We start from the raw sequence: 18416 nt of genomic DNA, 5'->3' as shown, positions 1-18416 counted from the left end.
TGTCCTACATGCTGACCAGAGGAAGACAAATGATCTAATTCTGTCTATAATACAGCACAGTTCTGCAGTGAATCAACGAGGATTTGTGATTCCCAAACATTATAGATTAGTGGAACAAGTTGAGTAACAGTGTGTGTTTGTGTCAGAGCTGGGTTGCTGCTAGTTCGGCCAAAATCAGCCGAACTGGTAGTAGCAATGGCAGGAGGCTCCGCCTACCCACCCGGACGCTTCTGCGCATGTGCAGAAATGCCACGAGCGCACACAGGAGTGTGCCCAAACTGGTAGTAAAAAGATTAGCAACCCACCTTTGGTTTGTGTGTATAATGGGACATATTTATCTATATGTATATACACATATGCAAGCATATGTATTGATAAACATTAGTCAGAAGCCACACTCCGACATGATAAATTAATATTAATTAGGTTAATAACAACTGATTAGAATTGTACATAAAACAGTCTCTCACACCAATAATAGACTTATCTCCACCTCCCCCAAAAACCATGGCTTTCATATGCATTTTTCTTGTCTGCTCCCTTTAAGTAAAGAGTGCCTCATTTCTCCAAATACAAAACAATTCTTCCCACTTCAGTGATAACTGAATGGAAGAAACCCTTGTCTTCCTTTTATTTATTTACTGCAATTTATTTACCATGTAATTTATATGTCACTTTAGCCCAAACAAGATTTGAAATAGCCGAGTGACTAAATATTTTGGGTAAATATAGTAATTAACACAAATGAAAATTTTCTCCAATTCCCCACATCTGTCTGTCTGTCTCAAGAAACCCTGCCCACTTTGCATCATCCAGCACCAATTCTCTTCCTAGCAGCCTTCAGCCCCCAAAAGGTTCCTGTCTCTACCCTATATTTCGTACTTGACTAGGAAACTCTGGTGCTAACGCCCACCTACCCTATTGTCACTAGTATCCTCCTTTGTGGCCACATGCTGTTAGAAACATGTTCTGGTGCCGTTTTCCATCACCAGCAGTTTCTTTCCCCCTCTTTAACAGCCCTTGATTCCCAACTGTGACTCTCAGTTTCAGTTCACAGTCTTCCACAGTTCAGTTTGGACTCCACCACCACACTCCCGCCCTTCCCGTCCTGCTGGGTCCTTCTGTTCTGCTCTTGCTCCCTAGTGAACTCAGTTATTCCGAGCCTCTAAGTCTCTGATGCTCCAATTTGGCTGTGCTGCATTCCATCCTTTTGGCAAATGTCCTTGAGCTCTGCAAGCAGGAAGTATGTCCCAGACTCAGCTGGCTTTCAATCTGAAAGCAGGATCACTTCAGCCAGAGCTCTCAGTTGCGATGCTTCGGGGTCTGCACATCCTACGCAAGCACACCCCTCCAGCTTTTCAACACAGGGCTTGCATGATTGCTGCCTGGGGGGTTACCTACCAGGGCCAAGTAATCCCAGAACTTTTCAAGGCAGCAACCTTTGCTCTCAGCCAAACAGTGAAGATGGAACATACCAGGGGGCCAGCAGCCACTTGAGCCATTTGGGCAGCACCATGGGGCCAGAGGAGGCTGGGTGAGTGGGCAGGGTTTAAAGCCAGTGGGGAGGGGAAAATGCAAGACTGGGGGAGGGAGGGTGAGTGAGGACTACTGTAAGTGCTTTGGAGAAGGGGCAAAGTAGTGGGAGACATTTTCCCCTTCAACAGTATCGACTTAATTTTTCTTAAGTGTTCTTATCTTATCCTGTAATCAGTGTGAACAAAATTGGAAGGAAGGGGGAGGGGGATCTTGCATGTTAAGGGAGGATATTATAGTAATCTAGAAATGAGAAGAGTTGAAACTAAAAAAAATGTAATAAGGGCAAATCAGGAGATAAGTTGCTTGTGTGTGAGAAAGGGGAAAAGATGAGAATGTGCAATTTTTTTGACAGCTTGTGCATCTTATATGATTAAGGACTGTGCATTAATTCTTCATAATGCCAGAGATATTACTGAGCATTATGTGAGTATGATGAATGCAGATACAATGCATTTTTGGTTTTGTCCCATGTATCAGTTCAGTTGCAAAACAGGATTGAAACACAGCATTTATTTCTCAACCTGTCAGATGCAGGTATCCATTCACTTTCATGAATTAGACTGTTAGTCTGGCATATATTCTACATCTGAAGGTGACATGTATAGCTGGAGATTCCTCCAGTTTTCACACAACAATAGCCCTGTAAAGCAGATTGGGAGATGGTGACTGACCCAGAGTCACCTCAGGAGCATCTGAAGTGGAGAGTAGACTAGTAGACTTTGTCCCTTCCTACTCCGGCATTTTAACCAGTACACCCATTTGCTTTCATTTGTTCTCTTACTGAAATGTTTCTAGCTAGCTTTTTGTGAATCACATTTGCTGCTGTTTAGAGATAAGCTCTGGCTTTGTGAGGATAAATACTTACCTGAAATGCTGCAGAGGAAAAACATTTGGGATGGGGTGCATGTTTAGTTCTTAGTTCCTAGCAGAATATTGTCCAGAGAAGAAAGTATTAAGCCAATGCTGGCTCTATTATTAGGCACAATAAGCCCTCTCTCTCAACTTCTGTTTTTTTCTTAATTATTAGAGCTTTGTTATCTTCATTTGTATGAAACGTGAAGTTTATGTGTAGCCTGAGTGATAATTATCATTTTTAATGAATCTATCCTAGCTCTTTTGGTGATTTCACTGTGTCTATATACCCGTGTCCCCATACAAGATTCTGTACACATTACTATATGTGCATGTTACATACATTTCACTGCTCATCCATAACAGCATGCAACATTCATGCTTGCAGTATTGTAGAAATGATAATGTATATTTTCTCACAGATTTATAAAAATGTACATTATTCCAAAGAAATTGCACAAGACCTCTGGGAAATATCCCTAATGCAGCTTTTTCCAAGCCAATGCATTTAGTTAGCTTCAGCTCTCAGAACCCAATTTTGGGGAAAGCTGTTTTAATTTATCAGACCTGCAGCTACTTCTAAAACATCTGTATAAAACATTTTAGAGAGGTTTGATTTCAAATTCTTGCCTTTAGGACCTAGGGTATCTGAATTATCTTTTCTATTCTGTTTATCCAAAGTAGTAAATTTTGAAGGCATCTTCTCATTTTGTTCTGTAACCGCAAATCAAAAACTAGATTACTCTTTTGTAGCTTTACAAGGAAGTTTGTTTTAAGTCATCAGCTCACCAATCATTTAATGTTTTCCTCATCCCAGTCTATATATACGGTACCTAACAGTAGGTTAGTATTCTATGACTTTGCCAAAAATGCCATTCCTTTAAAAAAAAACAAAAAAATCTCCTTGCATCAAAGTTTCCAGAAGAAAATCCATTCAGATGAGCAGAATTTCTTTTAGGAATCTGCCTGCTTATATGTATGAATAACGTACATAGACATATATTTACAGGAGTTAAGAATTACACATTTTAGGTATGTGAAATTGTGTCTGAAGATTTTTCTTTGAGAAAAGTAATGTAGGAAAACATATATGATTAAGGAAACTAAGGTTCCTACTAATGAGAGTGGTTCATAAACCGCACTGACTTCAGGGTAGTTTACTCCCAAATATATCTCCACAGAACTGTAACTCAGGATAATAATTTCATGTGCCTTTGTGCTTGGAGATAAATCTCATTCCACAAACCTGCTATCAACTTCTGAAATCAAACACATAGAGCTAGGCTGTAGCACTATGTAGGCAATATAATTATAAGCCACATTGCTCGGGAGTAAGGCCAGTGTCAGCCCTGACCTATGTGCCATGTTTGCAGAAAACATCTACCACAGAATCTGTCAAGATATAAGAAGTGCAACAAATTCAAGATCCCCAGATAATGCTAAGCTATTATCAGACCTTATTCCGAAAATAGTAAAGTGAAATAAGACAGTTCACAAGCTGGCCTTTATTGCATTCAGTGGAGATTTTTGATACTAACTCCCTTAGCTCCAAAAAAGGCTAGACTTTTATCACTCTGCCTCATTAACAAAATTTTATAAGGTGTCTGGATGACAGCACTTTCATTTATAACCTCCTTTGATTTTTCTCTTACCAGGAAAAAAAAACCCATTAAGAAGGAAAAGATGAAATACATCCACAATGCCTTTCAGTCAGTAGTACAAGATGCTAGCTATCCATCTGGATGGATCTGCTGCCAGAATTGGCACAGTTGCTTCACAGGAAAAAGCCTTGACTGCTAGACTAGATTTAGGTCTCTCAACAGAAGTCAGACAACCACAGTTCCTCAGATGGCTGTTCATAAAAAGAGCCTTTAAAACTAAAACTCTCTTCCGGTGTGATGCAAGATTCCCAGAGCTGGAAGGATGGTTTCTTTTCCCACAGAATTTAGGTAGAACCTCAGTAGGGGATTGCATTTGACCTTACTCAATTCAGATGTTTGGCAAGTGAAAGGTTGGGGAGTGCTTGGATGAAATAGTATATTAATGCAGGCTGGAAATGAAGGTTGTTACCAATTGAGGGTGACCCAAAGGAGAATTTAGATACAGTAAAAGACTCTTCACTCTTCCTTTGCAGGGAGCAGCTTTGTGGAAGGCATATGATTGGTCGATTTCTGGTTTTGTGCTGAATTAAGACTGAAAAGGGTAGGTTAGCATTTGCAACTGCCCAACAGATGCTTCTTTCCACAGCAGGGCAGGTAGTTGCAACCAGTTTTCCCCAACCAGATGTGTTGAACCTCTGCAGCTTTTGCCCTCACTGATTGAACAAAATAGGTAGAGTATAGGTCAGCATGTTTAGGACCCAGGACGGGTAATTTTATTGCACAAGAGAGGCAGATACAGAACATACATCTGCCAATTCTGTCTCACCTGAATTACTTCATTTGTCTGTCTAATTCTATCTTTGTAATGAAATATCATCAAAAGGAAACAAAACTTATTTTGTTTTAGGAACATCTACCTAGCTTAGCGTATACCTGGATGTAGGAGAGGAGACTGCATTTGTGTGTCTTTTTCTAACCTATCGCAAAGGTGAATGACTTATGGCGGAAATCAATTCTTGGCCGCAAGTTACACAGTACTATGGAACAAGAATTGGGGGGGCTGTGCACACGCGACTCTTCCGAACGAAGCGCTCTGCTCGTGCTCCGAGGAACTCACACCCCCTTTTCACACCCGAGTTGAGCTGGTTGGCCCAACCATCTGGCTGGCCTGCCTGCCCGCCCGCTTCCTGCAGTGCCGTGGCGTCGCCGGGTGCTCTTGTGCGCAAGGGGTTAAGCAAGCGTGCCGGCTAGTCGGCGTGCGCTCTCCCGCTCGCTCCGGCGGCGGCGTTGGACTCGGTTTCAGCTGCCAATGAACAAGGCCGGCCGGTTGGCCTGTCTGTCCCCCTACTCTTCTCCGTCGTCGTCGTCGCCTCGTCCTCTTCCCCGCGGTGCCATGATGTGAGTATGGTGCAGCCCTCCCGCCGCTGCTGCTGCTATTGCCGCTGTTGCGCCCCCCGCCCGCCTCCCCATTCCACCGCGCGCCCCTAGAATGTGGCTGGGCCCCACGGTGGCGGCGGCAGTGGCTGGGAGCCTGGGATCGCGGCGGCAGCAGCAGAGCCATGGCCCGCTACGACGGCGGCGGGAACCAGCAGCAACAGCCGGCCCTCTCGTCAAGCTGGCCGGCCTTGGGGCCCCGGCGCCGGAGCGTCTGGTACATCTACAGGTACGGTAGAAGGACACGAAGGAGCACGCCGATCGGCAAGCATCCGGCCGTGGGGCCCGGGCTCGCGCGACGGCGGCAGAGGAGAATGCTTCCTCTCCCCTTCCTCCCTTCCCTTCCCAAGGCGATTGTCATTCACGCTTCACGGGTCCCTCGCCTGCGCCCCATTCATCCCTTCGCCTCGCGCCCGCCCTCCGCAGCCCATTCACGCCCGCGCGCCCGCCATTCATGCAGCCATTCAGTCAACCATCCAGCGCAGCTGCCGGCTCGGCTCCCGGCTCGCGCCCTCCACGCAGAGCACTCCCCCTCCCCCCCCCAGCCTACTCTATGCATCCGGCCATTCAACCTGCGCGTGCCCGCCCGGGTGGATGGATGGATGGATGGATGGTTAGCGAGTGGGATCCGCGGGGTGGGGGTGCAGGAGAGATGTTGGCGGCGTGTGATGGGTTGAAGGTGCCTGCCAGAGATGTTAGGTATGTGAGCGCGCGTTCATTCTGTGGTTGGGGAGGGGGGTATTAATATGCCTCTTCTGGAAAGGAGTCGGTGTGTTCTGGGTGTGCGTCAGTAAGGAGGCTTGCATGTACAGATGCAGTTCTGCATATGGATCGGGATTGTTGGATGTTTTCAGTGGCTGAGAATTTTTGCCTCTGTAGAGGATGCTTAAAAATGTATGGGAAGGGCTGGCAATGGTGTCTACGTGGAGGTGTGCTTTTTGCATGAAGACTTAGGAAGGCGGAAAGCAATCTAATAATCGATTCTGGGTGTTTGCCGTGGTGTGGCCGTGCATCCATATATGCTGTGAAGGCTTTGTGTATGTGTATGAACATCTGTGGGTGTGTATCTGCAACTGGGCATGCATGGGTGCCATTCGCTGTATGTAGGTTCGCTGTTGATTAATGCTGTTGTCTAAACTATTTAACATTCTGAGACTATTGTGGACAAGAAATGAAAATATTATGCATGTACCTATCTGATATTCATGCATTACATCTCTCTGCATACTGTCTGTATTATAGCTTGTTTTAACCTTTATAGTGGGACATAAAAGCTTGAACAGCAAGTCTGTAAAGCATGATATGGTCAATGCTACACATGTACTAAAATATGTTTTTATTGTGCATATGTGTGCATAAAGGCAGCACATTTCCATAAAGTTTCAACATCATCCTGCAAGAGATCATCTTTTGTGTGCTTATATACAGTTTTATGTGTATGTTGTTATCTATGTCTGGGCAGCTGAAGATGAGGTTGGTAATAATGGAAAAATATTGGAAATACACATATCTCGTGTGTGTGTGTGTGTGTGTGTGTGTGTGTGTGTCAGAGTGTGTGTATATACACATACATACAATTGGATGATGTTTTGATGCTTTGTTGTGTTCAGTCAGATGTCATGTGCTGATTCTTGCATGTATATTTTAAATGTAATTTTCCCCAAACCCCCACATAACTTAATATGCAACTTTATGCAGGCCTGCATTGACATTTGAATATGACACAATCCATACATGCTCAGATTTATAGTACATTAATGTTATTATTTCAATACATAAACCAACCTCTTCACATTTTTCATCTAATGATGGAAGATAGCAATTTCCCATTTTAATTAGAAGGTTGAGGTTCCAGATCCTTTTACATTTAGACTGCATTGTTGAAGACTGCAGCAGCAGGAAGCTCATCTGGTTGTATCCTAGATTGGACCCTTGAGAATGAAGAGTTTCTAAGGCCTTGTTCAACAAGGATTCACTGCATATGATTCTATCAGAAATGGAAAGGTAGTGTTATCAGTTGCAGTTTGCTATGCTACATCAGGATACTGAGGTGATGTGTCTAAATACATGTGGCCTAGATGACTTTTTAATGAAAATCACCAATCTATTTGCAAAAAGTACTCTAGTTCCATGATACGTCTCCTTCAAAACTGTGATTCTCCAGAGGTTGCCGAGCTTGAAGAAGTTGCTGAGCTTTAGATCTCAGCAACTGTGAGCTACCAGGCCTGCAGTTGCGAGTACAGTGAATTATTGTTTGGAGACACCAGAAAGTCCTAAAATTCCCCATTACAAAATTGTTATGGTGCAAAAGGAAAAACTTGCCTTGGTATTCATGTTCCATGCATATCACCAGAACTTCATAGTCACTTGCTTTTTCCTCCTGTTTTTATAGAAGCCAAATTATTGATCTTCACTGTATAAGAAAGACACAAAGGGTTTCCCAGAAAGATCTCATGGAAATCCATAAAGAAGTAGAGACTGGAGTTCTTGTTCGTTTCTTTTTAAATTCTGGAAATATTTGAGGAATGTTAAGCATTAGTCGATAATGGATGTGGTTGGATTTGTGCAAGGTTTTAGGGCACTTGACAGATCACATGCTTGTTCACTTCTGAGCATAGTGAGTTATGCTGTTATGTATGTTGGTGTACGTTAGTTTTCCTCAACCTAGTACCATTGAAAACTGTGGGAGTTATAATCTAATATTTCTGAGGATTCCAGATTGGGAGAGTTAGGGTTGCATGCGTTCACTAAAACTAATCATGCTCTCTGTCCAGGAAATCTCATTTCTTTGCAACAGTTATTGCCTATGTGAGACAGTGTTAGGCCCTTTATAGAAATATCTCTGGAAGTGAAATATATCTGAGAAGGAGGACATATGTGCATATCTGCATAAATTAGGAAGTCTGCATCCTTCCATTCTTATTCACTTCATATATTAGCTTTTTGAATCTGTTGTTTGCCCCAATACTATGTTTTGATGCAGATTCAAGAGAATGTTCTATAAGAGGACTGCAAACTTGTGATCTACCAAAGAAAATACAGTCTGGCGGGTATGGGTTTCTGATGCATAATGTTAAGAAATTATGTTTAATTGACCCTTACCCCCCTTTATAGACTGGAATAATCAGTCCTTCAATGTAGGATCATGAGTTATTGACCATCCCAAGTCTTGAGACTAACATTCAAGTTTAATACAACTTACTGTATAAGTAATAGGTATTAAAGAGATTAGTAAGATTCTGTATTGATACACACAAAGTGCATCAGTAGAGCAAAAGAAGCCTTCCATAAGAGACTCTTTTTTTTAAAGAAATCAGAGGTTTGGTGATTTAAGTCTCCTGGTGTTGGTCAACCTACCCCCCCTAAGATTTAATTCAATTGCTATTTAGTCTTTTCTAACTTTCATCACATTTATTTAATTCACAAAAATCACCATGTTTCTTTAATTACTGCTTAGTAGCTTGAAGTTCCTTCTTGTTACTTTTCCAGTTAATCCTATTTATCCACTATTTGTTTTTTTTTTTAGATTTCTGGCATCTTTGTCTTGCCTATTCTATACAATTTCTTATCTTCCATGTTTGTATTACATTTAAGTTGTTTTAGAAATAATGTATATCGGTATCCTCAAATTGTGACCACAATTGAGCTCAAAATTTCTGTGACACATTTGTTAAGTGAATTTTGCCCCCCTTTATGACCTTTCTTGCCACAGTTGTTAAATGAATCACTGTTAACTTAAAAACACAATTGTTAAGTAAATCCGGCTCCCCTGTTGACTTTTGTTAGTCAGAGGTAGCAAAAGGGGATCACTTGACTGTGGGATACTGCAACCATCATAAATATGATTCATTTGCCAGGTGTCTGGTTTTTGATCACGTGACCTTGGGGATGCTGCAATGGTCATAAGTGATAAATGGTCACAAGTCACTTTTTCAGTGCCATTATAAATTTGAATGGTCACTAAGTGAACTATTGTAAGTCAAAGACTACCTGTATAGTCAATTCATTTAGATTATTATATTAATAACAGTTGATGAATATCTGATTAAAAGAATTTAATCATTTAAAAAAATAATGCATTAATAATATAAATAAACATGAGCAGATATAAGTATAGCATGGGTAATTCACAAGCCTACCAGCTAATATGGCCTGCAAAATTCTTGATGTTATTCTTTTGGATAACATCAGGCAGACCAGAAGAAGAAGAAGAAGAAGAAGTAAAAATACTGAAGTTATTTTATATGATTATAGATTTTGTATGTCTCAGTGGGTGACATGCTGGTACAACATAGGGGATATCAGACATGGTTGTTATAAGAAACATAGTGTAGCATATATAACATGACTGTTAGCTGGAGGTCACACTAGCGAAGGGAAACTTTATGGACTTAGAAAGAAATATGCTGCCTTGAAAAATTTAGCGGTGCTGATCATTCCCACTCCAATTGTAAAATTGTCACTTAAGCAACTTGCGCCCCGTGTCTGGGGCACATTCCTGTCACTCTGTTCTGTGCCAAGAACTCTTTTTCTCTTGTTTGAGAGAATACCACACAATGAGACAACTAAGTACCATGCTTTTGTTCTATGCTGTGGAGCTCATCTCTGACTTCAAGCTTTTTTTGCTGTACTTCATGCTTTCACATGGAGCGATGCACATTGTATTTGAAGGTTTGGAGCCCTTTAAAAGAGATGGGGATGTCCAATGTTTGAAAAAGCTATATCTGCAACCAGAGCAAGTGGCGGCCTGAACGATTGCATTGCTTTTGGAGAATAGGAGATGTAAAGAGAAGTGCAATACCATGAATATACACTGTTATATTCTATGTTTTACAATTGTTTCCTGGAGCAGCAGGCTAGATTTCCTGTATACAACGACATCACATTATAAATGCATTGTATTGCAATTTTATATTAGCCAACCTGCTTACTTTCGTGGTATTGTCTCAGGCTATATATGACATGTTTGCAGAAAGAGATTGTGATTTTTGTTATACATGTATTGCTAAAGCTATGTGTTACACATCTTGCACAGTATTTCTCAAGTAGGTGGTAACACCCCTGTATGATGATAGCTGTTTTTGCAGTGAGGGTGTAATGTTTTCATCTTGTTTTGTGGAGGCTCTTTGAGACTTCCAGTGTTTCATCCCTGGGTAGTGAGCAAGTAGAGTATTAGCATTTGCAGTCTGGGGCTTAATGCAGCCAAAATTCTGTGCAGTGTCTTTGGAATTCTGGCCAAAGCAATGCTGTCTTCATTGGCTCTGGCCCACAGATGCTATTGTTACAAAGAGCAAGTGCCTGCTATGTTTGCACTGTCAGGGCTTGGTATAGAGAAGAGGAAGAAGAGAGAATTAGACCCTGCAAGTTGTGCAGACCTGGTACACTACAAATTACCTGCACAAATGATGCTATCTTTGTGGCAATATGTGAGTAACACAGGACCCATATATTATATTCTTCAGATTCTTTATGCACTGGGCAAGTCTGAATTGAGAATTCCCTTTAACATCTATATGACTCCTAACTTGTCGTATCATCTCTTTCTTTCACAGTGATTACATCATTAAAGAGAAGACTGTGCTGCTTCAGAAGAAGGACAACGAAGGATTTGGCTTTGTGCTAAGAGGGGCTAAGGGTGAGAGGGGGACCTAAGGTCATCCTTGGAAACTAGGGATGTCCCTAGCTGTTTTGACTGATTATGCAGAGGGACATGTTTCCACAGTGATTCCCCACCAACCTAAAAGCTTAACAGCAATTTTGAATGCCTCTAGGAAGTTCCGATAAAGAATAAATAGTTCCCATTTAAACCATGTCCTTTCCCCTAGATGTTGTGGAGCTATCAGCAGATGCATCAGGATCAACGGAAATGGTTGCAAAATATGACTGTATGGATTTTGGTTTTCTAACAATGGTGCCCAAATTGGTGGTTGGTTAGAACCTTTCCTTTTCTCCCAGATAATATGTAGATTTCAATGTTGGATGCTCAAAATGAGGTGTCAAAGGATTCGTGCCTGTGCTTTGAAGCAGTAGAAACAGATTTGTATGCTTGACACAAATTTGATTCCATTTCCTAGAAGGTTGGTATGACAGAATTCCAAAGCCAGGTTCCAAACCTATGCACTTTCTATTGGCTATAAGTTTTCCCCAGCTTCCCAAGGACTCATTTCCAGATGCATCGTTTCACACCTCTCTCTCTTTACAGCGCAGACCCCAATTGAGGAGTTCACTCCCACACCTGCTTTTCCTGCTCTACAGTACCTGGAATCAGTGGATGAAGGAGGTGTGGCTTGGCGAGCTGGTCTCCGCATGGGTGATTTTCTCATTGAGGTAATGGCTTGGCACAATGCTGATATTCCTCTTTGGATTTCTTTCTACAAAAATTTTAGTATTATTAGAAAATGAACTATGGATTTTCAGTAAGGTAATGTCAGAATGTGGTTGCTAGCCGATATAAAGTGTCATACAGTTTTATGTTGTGTATGTGTTGGAGTGGACATGAATTTTTTAAAAAAAAACGCAGAAAGGTTTGCTCTGGTTAAGCTTACAAAGCATTTGGAATTGTCCCAGAATTTGGAAGAGACAACAAAATGTGGATCTCACAACAAAAGATATTTCCCCAAAACAACAGATGGTTCTCATATGAAATGGATGAGGCAGTAGCACACTGGGAGAAAAAGTGCCAGGATATTTGAGAAAAGATGAGATTGGCTAAGCTTTGATGGATTGGTCAAGTCCTGTTGAAAGGTATAACTGATCAAATGATATTTGAAGGTGTGGGAAATCATTTGGAGCATCACAAGGAAGGTATCATATAGGAATCCTACCTCAGTTTCTCTCAAATTCGCTCCTGACCACTTTGCATAGCTGTGTGAATGTGTAGAGAAATGAAGTTATACACCTACCTTTGTTTCTTTGTGACTAAATATAGACATGCTGACTGGGGAATTCTGAAGCTGATGTCCATGTATCTTAGAGTTCCAAAGGTTAAGAAAAGCTGTTCTATATAAAAAATAACAATGCATAGCATTGCCGAAGCTTTCCAGTTCTCAGTACAATAGTTTTGTATGTGTTGACACAAATATATGGACATATATCATTGCTTATTTGATCAGCTGTATCGGATCCCAAATTTTTAAAAGAATCTTGTCACTCTTTGGGTACTATTTCCCTGGTGTGGTTTCTGTTTACCTCCCTGAAAGTATACATTTGCACGGTAGCTACTAATAAGTGGTGTTTTGTTGAGGGTTATAATGCTTCATGAGGGATGTGAATTAATCGATACATTCTGAAAATTCATGCTTTTCATTACATCCTTCCTACACACTCATGCATTATCCTCTCACCAACGAGAATTGATAGAAAAATTATGTTGTGTCAGACATAGAATTTCATTCTATCTACTTCCAGTCCTTTCTTTTCTCACAATGTACAGCCATTTGTCCTTCTCCCCTTAGGAGCTAGTACTAGCAATAGACTGTAACATGGAAGTTTCAAAAGACTTCCATGAATAACACGCTTTGATGGATTTTCCTTCTGTGAACCAGCCTAAAGCTTATTTAATATAACCTAAACCAAAAGTAGCTGCTGGTGGTTTTGTTACATTAATTCTATCAATTAATTGCACATTGGGTGAAGAAGTTGCATAGATTAATTCACTTCGTACTGAGTGGAGTCGTTAAAATACATGGCAAAGAACTAGTTGGAGGATGTTAGTGGTAAAGAGAAATAATATAACAAGGGCACATGATTCAAAAATGACAATATTGAAGTATTCTCTGCAGTCCCCAAAATTCCACACCCACATGGATAATGTCAGTTTTTGTTTCAGGTAAATGGACAAAATGTGGTAAAAGTTGGTCATAGGCAAGTTGTCAATATGATTCGACAAGGGGGCAACAACTTGATGGTGAAAGTTGTCATGGTAACACGGAATCCTGAGATGGAGGAGGCCATGAGGAAGAAAGGTACCATTCTGAGATTATTCTTCTTGTCTTGAGCGGGGAAAAGTGACTTAATAGGTGTGTATTATCCTGAGGGATGGGGTGGACTTGGAAGCAGGGGAGAGATCTCCTATGCATGCAGAAATACTTTAGGATTAACTATGACATCTTGCAATATAGTCTGAATTGGAAAGGATCCTTGGCTGGAAGACCATAACTAGCCAATGGAAATAGTAGAGTAGCAAGATAAGAGGCAAATAAATTCAACAAATAAATAACATATAGTGGTCTAATTATATGGCAAATTCCTATATATTTTTGAGATTTTGTAGATGGTGAATGGGACTTCATGGACTTAGGAGGCAAGGATGTTTTCTGCTAATATTTGCCACCTCAAGCATTAAGGTTAATGATTTTACTGGGAGTGTAGAAAAGTTCTTGAAGGGTAGAAAGGAGTAGATACCACACAGGGATGGGGAACCTGTAGACTTTTTACTACAATACTCTTATCCTTCAATATTGACCCATGCAGTTGAAGCTGCTGTAAATTCAAGTTCAATAATAACTGGAGGGCCATTGGTTAATCCATTGAATCTGCTGTAGAGCTTTTAGTGGCTTTTAAGAAATGCACTGGCCCAGGGCATTTCAGATATTTAACTCTTTAGTGCCCTTGCTCCTTAGCCATGAAAGCCAGCATGGTGATCTTGGGCGAATCACTTTCTGTCAGCCTAACTCACCTCACACAGTTTTTGTTGTGGGGAAAATAGGAGGAGGAAGGTAAGTTGGATATGTTCATCATCTTGAGTTGTTTGTAAAAATAATAAAAGCAGGATACAAATAAATAAATAAAACATTTCTTTAGAGACAAGCGACTACATCTTTAAAGAGATAACAAGCATTGCCCTACTGTTATTCCAGGAATTGGCATTCCTATTTTGATTTTAAGCTGCCTTTCTTTCTGGATTGTAGTTTGCTAGCAGTAATATCTGCATTCTTTGAGAGATGAATAGACTTCATTACCTTTAAGAAGAATGCTGAGGTAAAAAACATGGATTCATATTCACACAACACAGCAAACCAAATATATGCATTCACACCATGTGCAAAGCTTTTTTGCTTTAATGACTAAGCCATGTTGTGTGAATTAAGGCCATTTGGTGGTTTTGTACTTTATTTTGTATATGTTGTGTAAACTCCCCAAATAAATATATTCAGGAACCAGGTTAAGCGAGCTTTGTGAACCGAGCCAAGAATTATTTTCAAAAGAGACGTGAGTTGGGCGGGGGGGGGGAGAGAGAGAGAGTTAGTGGTGGGAGTTGGAGCAAGTTTGAATCACCGGGCAAAATCCCAGACCTACTGCTTCGTTTTGTTACTTTAGCTGCGCCACAGCAGACAAGACGATTGCCCCCTCCAGCCATCTCCTTGCGTTCCAAATCTATGACATCGGAGTTGGAGGAAATGGGTAAGGATGCCAGTGAATTGCCATTTTCTGTACCAAAAGTATGTGGGGGGAATTGTCTTCTAGTGCTTCCAGTCCCAAATTGATAATACATATATGTCCATTATAGGAGGGGAAACTGCATCATATTGGAAATGCAAAATAATCTGTGAACTTGTATTTTTCTGTAACATAAAAATAATTATGCTTTAAAATGGATGCTAATTATAATTTACCAGAAATAGCTTTGAACCATTTTGAATACACACACACACAGACACACACTAGGAAAAAATATTAGCAAGGTGGAGGACCTAAGGAAGATCCACAGTGGACTTTCTACTGAGTTTTGCTGGGCATTCAGTCATGACATGCTATATTCAAATTCTGGGAGAAATTTAGCACGGTTCAAAGTTCATGAGTGTTATTCCTATATATGCCATTACCACCTAAACACCTTTTCATAAAGAACAGATGCCTCAGAGCATTCAAGAAGACAGGTGTGGTAACCTGAAAATGTCCACAGGAATTAATTCTGTTAACAAAAATTATAGAATAGAAGTAATCTGGACAAATCAGTAAAATAGCCATGCTAAGCTTCTAGGAAAACCTTCTTTGTCATTTGAGGAATATATTGCACCATAATATTATTTTGAGAAGATTCACACAGTTTCTTTCATACTATAGTTTTTTTTTTATATCACACTTAGAATCCTGCAGGGACTGCTCAAAGGCTCTCCTGTGTAAGTTTTTCCCCATATGGTATCTTCCAGATCCGCTGGACAGGCATTCAACCATTATCTCTGCAGTAGGAGTTTGTTTTGACACATTTATAGATATTAGCTGTGGAAGGGTAATTGTGGGGGCAGGGAGAGGGAGATTTCTTAAAATCATGTAGACTATTCTGGTAGATCTTCCACACAGAGAGGGTCATTCTGTGAGCAGAACAGGAGCAGTATTTTTTTGCTTCTCTTTTATCACCTTCCTCTTTATTTTTGTTCATCCACTGCTGCCTGGAACTTCCAAAATCTTGATCTGTCTGTCACAGTGGAGAAAGGTGAGCTCCTGCCCCCTTGCCCTCCAGAATTTTGCTCCAGCCATAGCAAAAATATTAAGTGGATTTATACATGTACATATTACATAGCTATTCACATACTTAGACCTGTCACTTTTGAAATGTTTCAATCTGGTCACATCTACTCATTGCCATCATTAATGTTTTTGGCTTGGAAAAAGAAACAGTTGGAAGATAGCCCACAGGAAGTTATTTTGTAGTGAGGAAATCTAGAAGTGGTAGAGAAACATTGCAAACTAATCAGAACATATGTCTAGGTAGACAGTCTAATACATTTACAATTGTTTAATGGTTTTAATTTCTCATTTGTTAGAATGTACAAGTTTTTCTTTTCAACTCCCTCCCCTCAAGTGGCTAAGAATGTTTCTTATTCTGTACTTGGTTTTATTTTTAATTAAACTTAGGCTTCTGACTACAATCCTGAATAGCAGGAATCCTAACCTTCTTCCTCAGCAGCAGACCCACTTAAAGCTTCAGTTCCATCTCTCCCCCCCACCAAACATATTCTTCCTGCTGCCAGGAAATTTCTGTCAATATTATCAAAATGTAATGGAGCTTTCACACCTCCTTCCCAGTTATCCGGCCTGCCCAAGTGAAGGTGCTAATTTTTTTCCCTTCTTGCTATCTCCCTCCCGTCATTCAGTCTCCCCTTGGAAGAAGAAAACAGGTGAGTGTCACACATTCCCCCACCACTCCACACACACCTTGACCCACCTGCCTCTCTCTCATTAACTCCTACACCCAATCCTGCTCTGTACACTTCCCTGCCCCATGCTCTTATTCATTGCCGCCACCCACTTCCATGCACACAGCTCCAGAAGCCAGTTTTCTGTGACATGTCATCACCAGTCTGCATCTCGCACTCCCACTATCCTTCCCTCCTGTCGTCTCTACAGATTACGAGCCAGCGATGGGCACTGATAAGAAGCGGACTGTCTATCAGATGGCTTTGAGTGAGTCGCAAACGCACCTCAGCACAGTAACCTGTCCGTGAAAGGGTGGGGGGGTGGAGGGGATATCTGTAGTGCTCTTCTTGGGGAACTCATCCTTACAATCAGGGGCGAATGCTCACAAAAAACTTCATACAATCTGTTTACCGATATAAGATGTACGTGTCACTTTAGTATTTGATGACCATTCATATTTAGTTATAGTACTGCAGGCCAAGCAAGGATAAGTAACTTTTTAAAGTATGAGCCATCCCTATGTGATGCCATGTAGTATCACAAGGGACAAAACACTATCCTAAATCTAAAGAGATTTTGTATGAGAATTTTCAAGATTAGGCTGTCTCTTAAGAATTTAGCAGTTTGGTGCCTTGTAATGCTGTCATGGGCCCTACTAGTGCTGTCTGTTGTGGTACAATAAACACACGTCAAGGCATTATAGATCAAATGGTAGATCGAAGATGCCTGCATGGAACAAACAATTTGGTGTCACAATTGCCTCTCTTGTGGTTAAAGAAGAGAATCCATAAGGGCTGATATTTCTGTACGCCTTCTTCCTCAGCACAGTTTTCATCCGGGTCCCTGGAGAGCAGGAAACAGTTAATTCCCCTCCCCTCCCTTCAATGATCCTTATTATAGTCTTGCTGGGAGAGCTTTACTGTTCTCTTTGCAGCTATCTCAAGTGCAGTTGAAATGGTCATTAACATCTGTTTCAGTTATCCTTGCTCAAGGGAAGAAAAGACACCAGTTCCTCGTGCTACCAATTCCATGCATGCATGTATAATCCACTGTCCGCTCTCTGATGCTGCAAGTAGTCTTCTGGCTGGAAAAAAATAGATTAAGATGATGTGGCTGGATTCTTGTATTGTACTAAACCATGGTCTGTTAAATAAATCACAGTAACTAGATACTTACTACTTGCTATGAATCGAGGCTACATATAGCTTTGGAGTAGATTGCCTAAGAGTTAATATGTGAAAAAGCAGGTCAATTCAGGATACAGCCTAAATTTGATTTATTACTAGCTTAGATGCTCATATGGGCTGTAATAATGCTAAAAGGCAAACACCCTTTGGTTCAGTCCATGAGTTAACAACTGTTTGGAGCTCTATTTCCCAGGGATTTGCAGTATTACATTCTCTGTACAAAAATGTAGCCCAAAATATCTGAACCCCAATGGCAACACCTACACCACCGCTGCAAGCAATCCCCTGCATTGCTTGCCATTTCCCAAGAACAAGTTTGAAAAATAACAATGGGAACCAAGCAGGGAGCTTTCCTTGATATGGCAACACTACAAACACATTTGAGAACTATAGGTAAAAGTGCACATTTTTTTCAAAGATTCTCAGAGAGGACTCGGGGAATATTGGGGGGGGGGGGGGTAAAAAATACCATAATTACAAGGCGGGCTGGCAGGAAATGTGTTCATCACTGGAGCTTTCTAGAACACAGTATTTTGTATAGCAGGCACAATTCTTTCTTGTATAAACACTTTCAATATGGAAGCCTTTGGTAAGATGTTATAATGATTTGGCCATGTTTAGAGCTTTTTTCGTCAGATATGTCAATTGTGTCCATGTAATTTCTGTC

General features: G+C 40.9%; 1 protein-coding gene across 1 annotated transcript in view; it reads left to right on the top strand.

Moving 5' to 3' along the window:
- Window positions 1-18416, top strand: part of SHANK1 (SH3 and multiple ankyrin repeat domains 1) — a 98596-nt gene that overhangs the window by 67753 nt on the left and 12427 nt on the right. The window contains exons 15-19 of the mRNA XM_087713687.1: window positions 10976-11058; window positions 11626-11750; window positions 13252-13387; window positions 14742-14825; window positions 16773-16829. Of these exons, the coding sequence (XP_087569813.1) occupies window positions 10976-11058; window positions 11626-11750; window positions 13252-13387; window positions 14742-14825; window positions 16773-16829 (485 nt within the window). The remainder of the gene's footprint in view (window positions 1-10975; window positions 11059-11625; window positions 11751-13251; window positions 13388-14741; window positions 14826-16772; window positions 16830-18416) is intronic.

Source organism: Thamnophis sirtalis, unplaced genomic scaffold, assembly GCF_051295495.1.
Source record: "Thamnophis sirtalis isolate CommonGarterSnake01/CBP01778 unplaced genomic scaffold, rThaSir2_p1.2 scaffold_4, whole genome shotgun sequence".
Classification (NCBI taxonomy): domain Eukaryota; kingdom Metazoa; phylum Chordata; class Lepidosauria; order Squamata; family Natricidae; genus Thamnophis; species Thamnophis sirtalis.
This window is presented reverse-complemented; position numbering and strand designations above follow the sequence as displayed.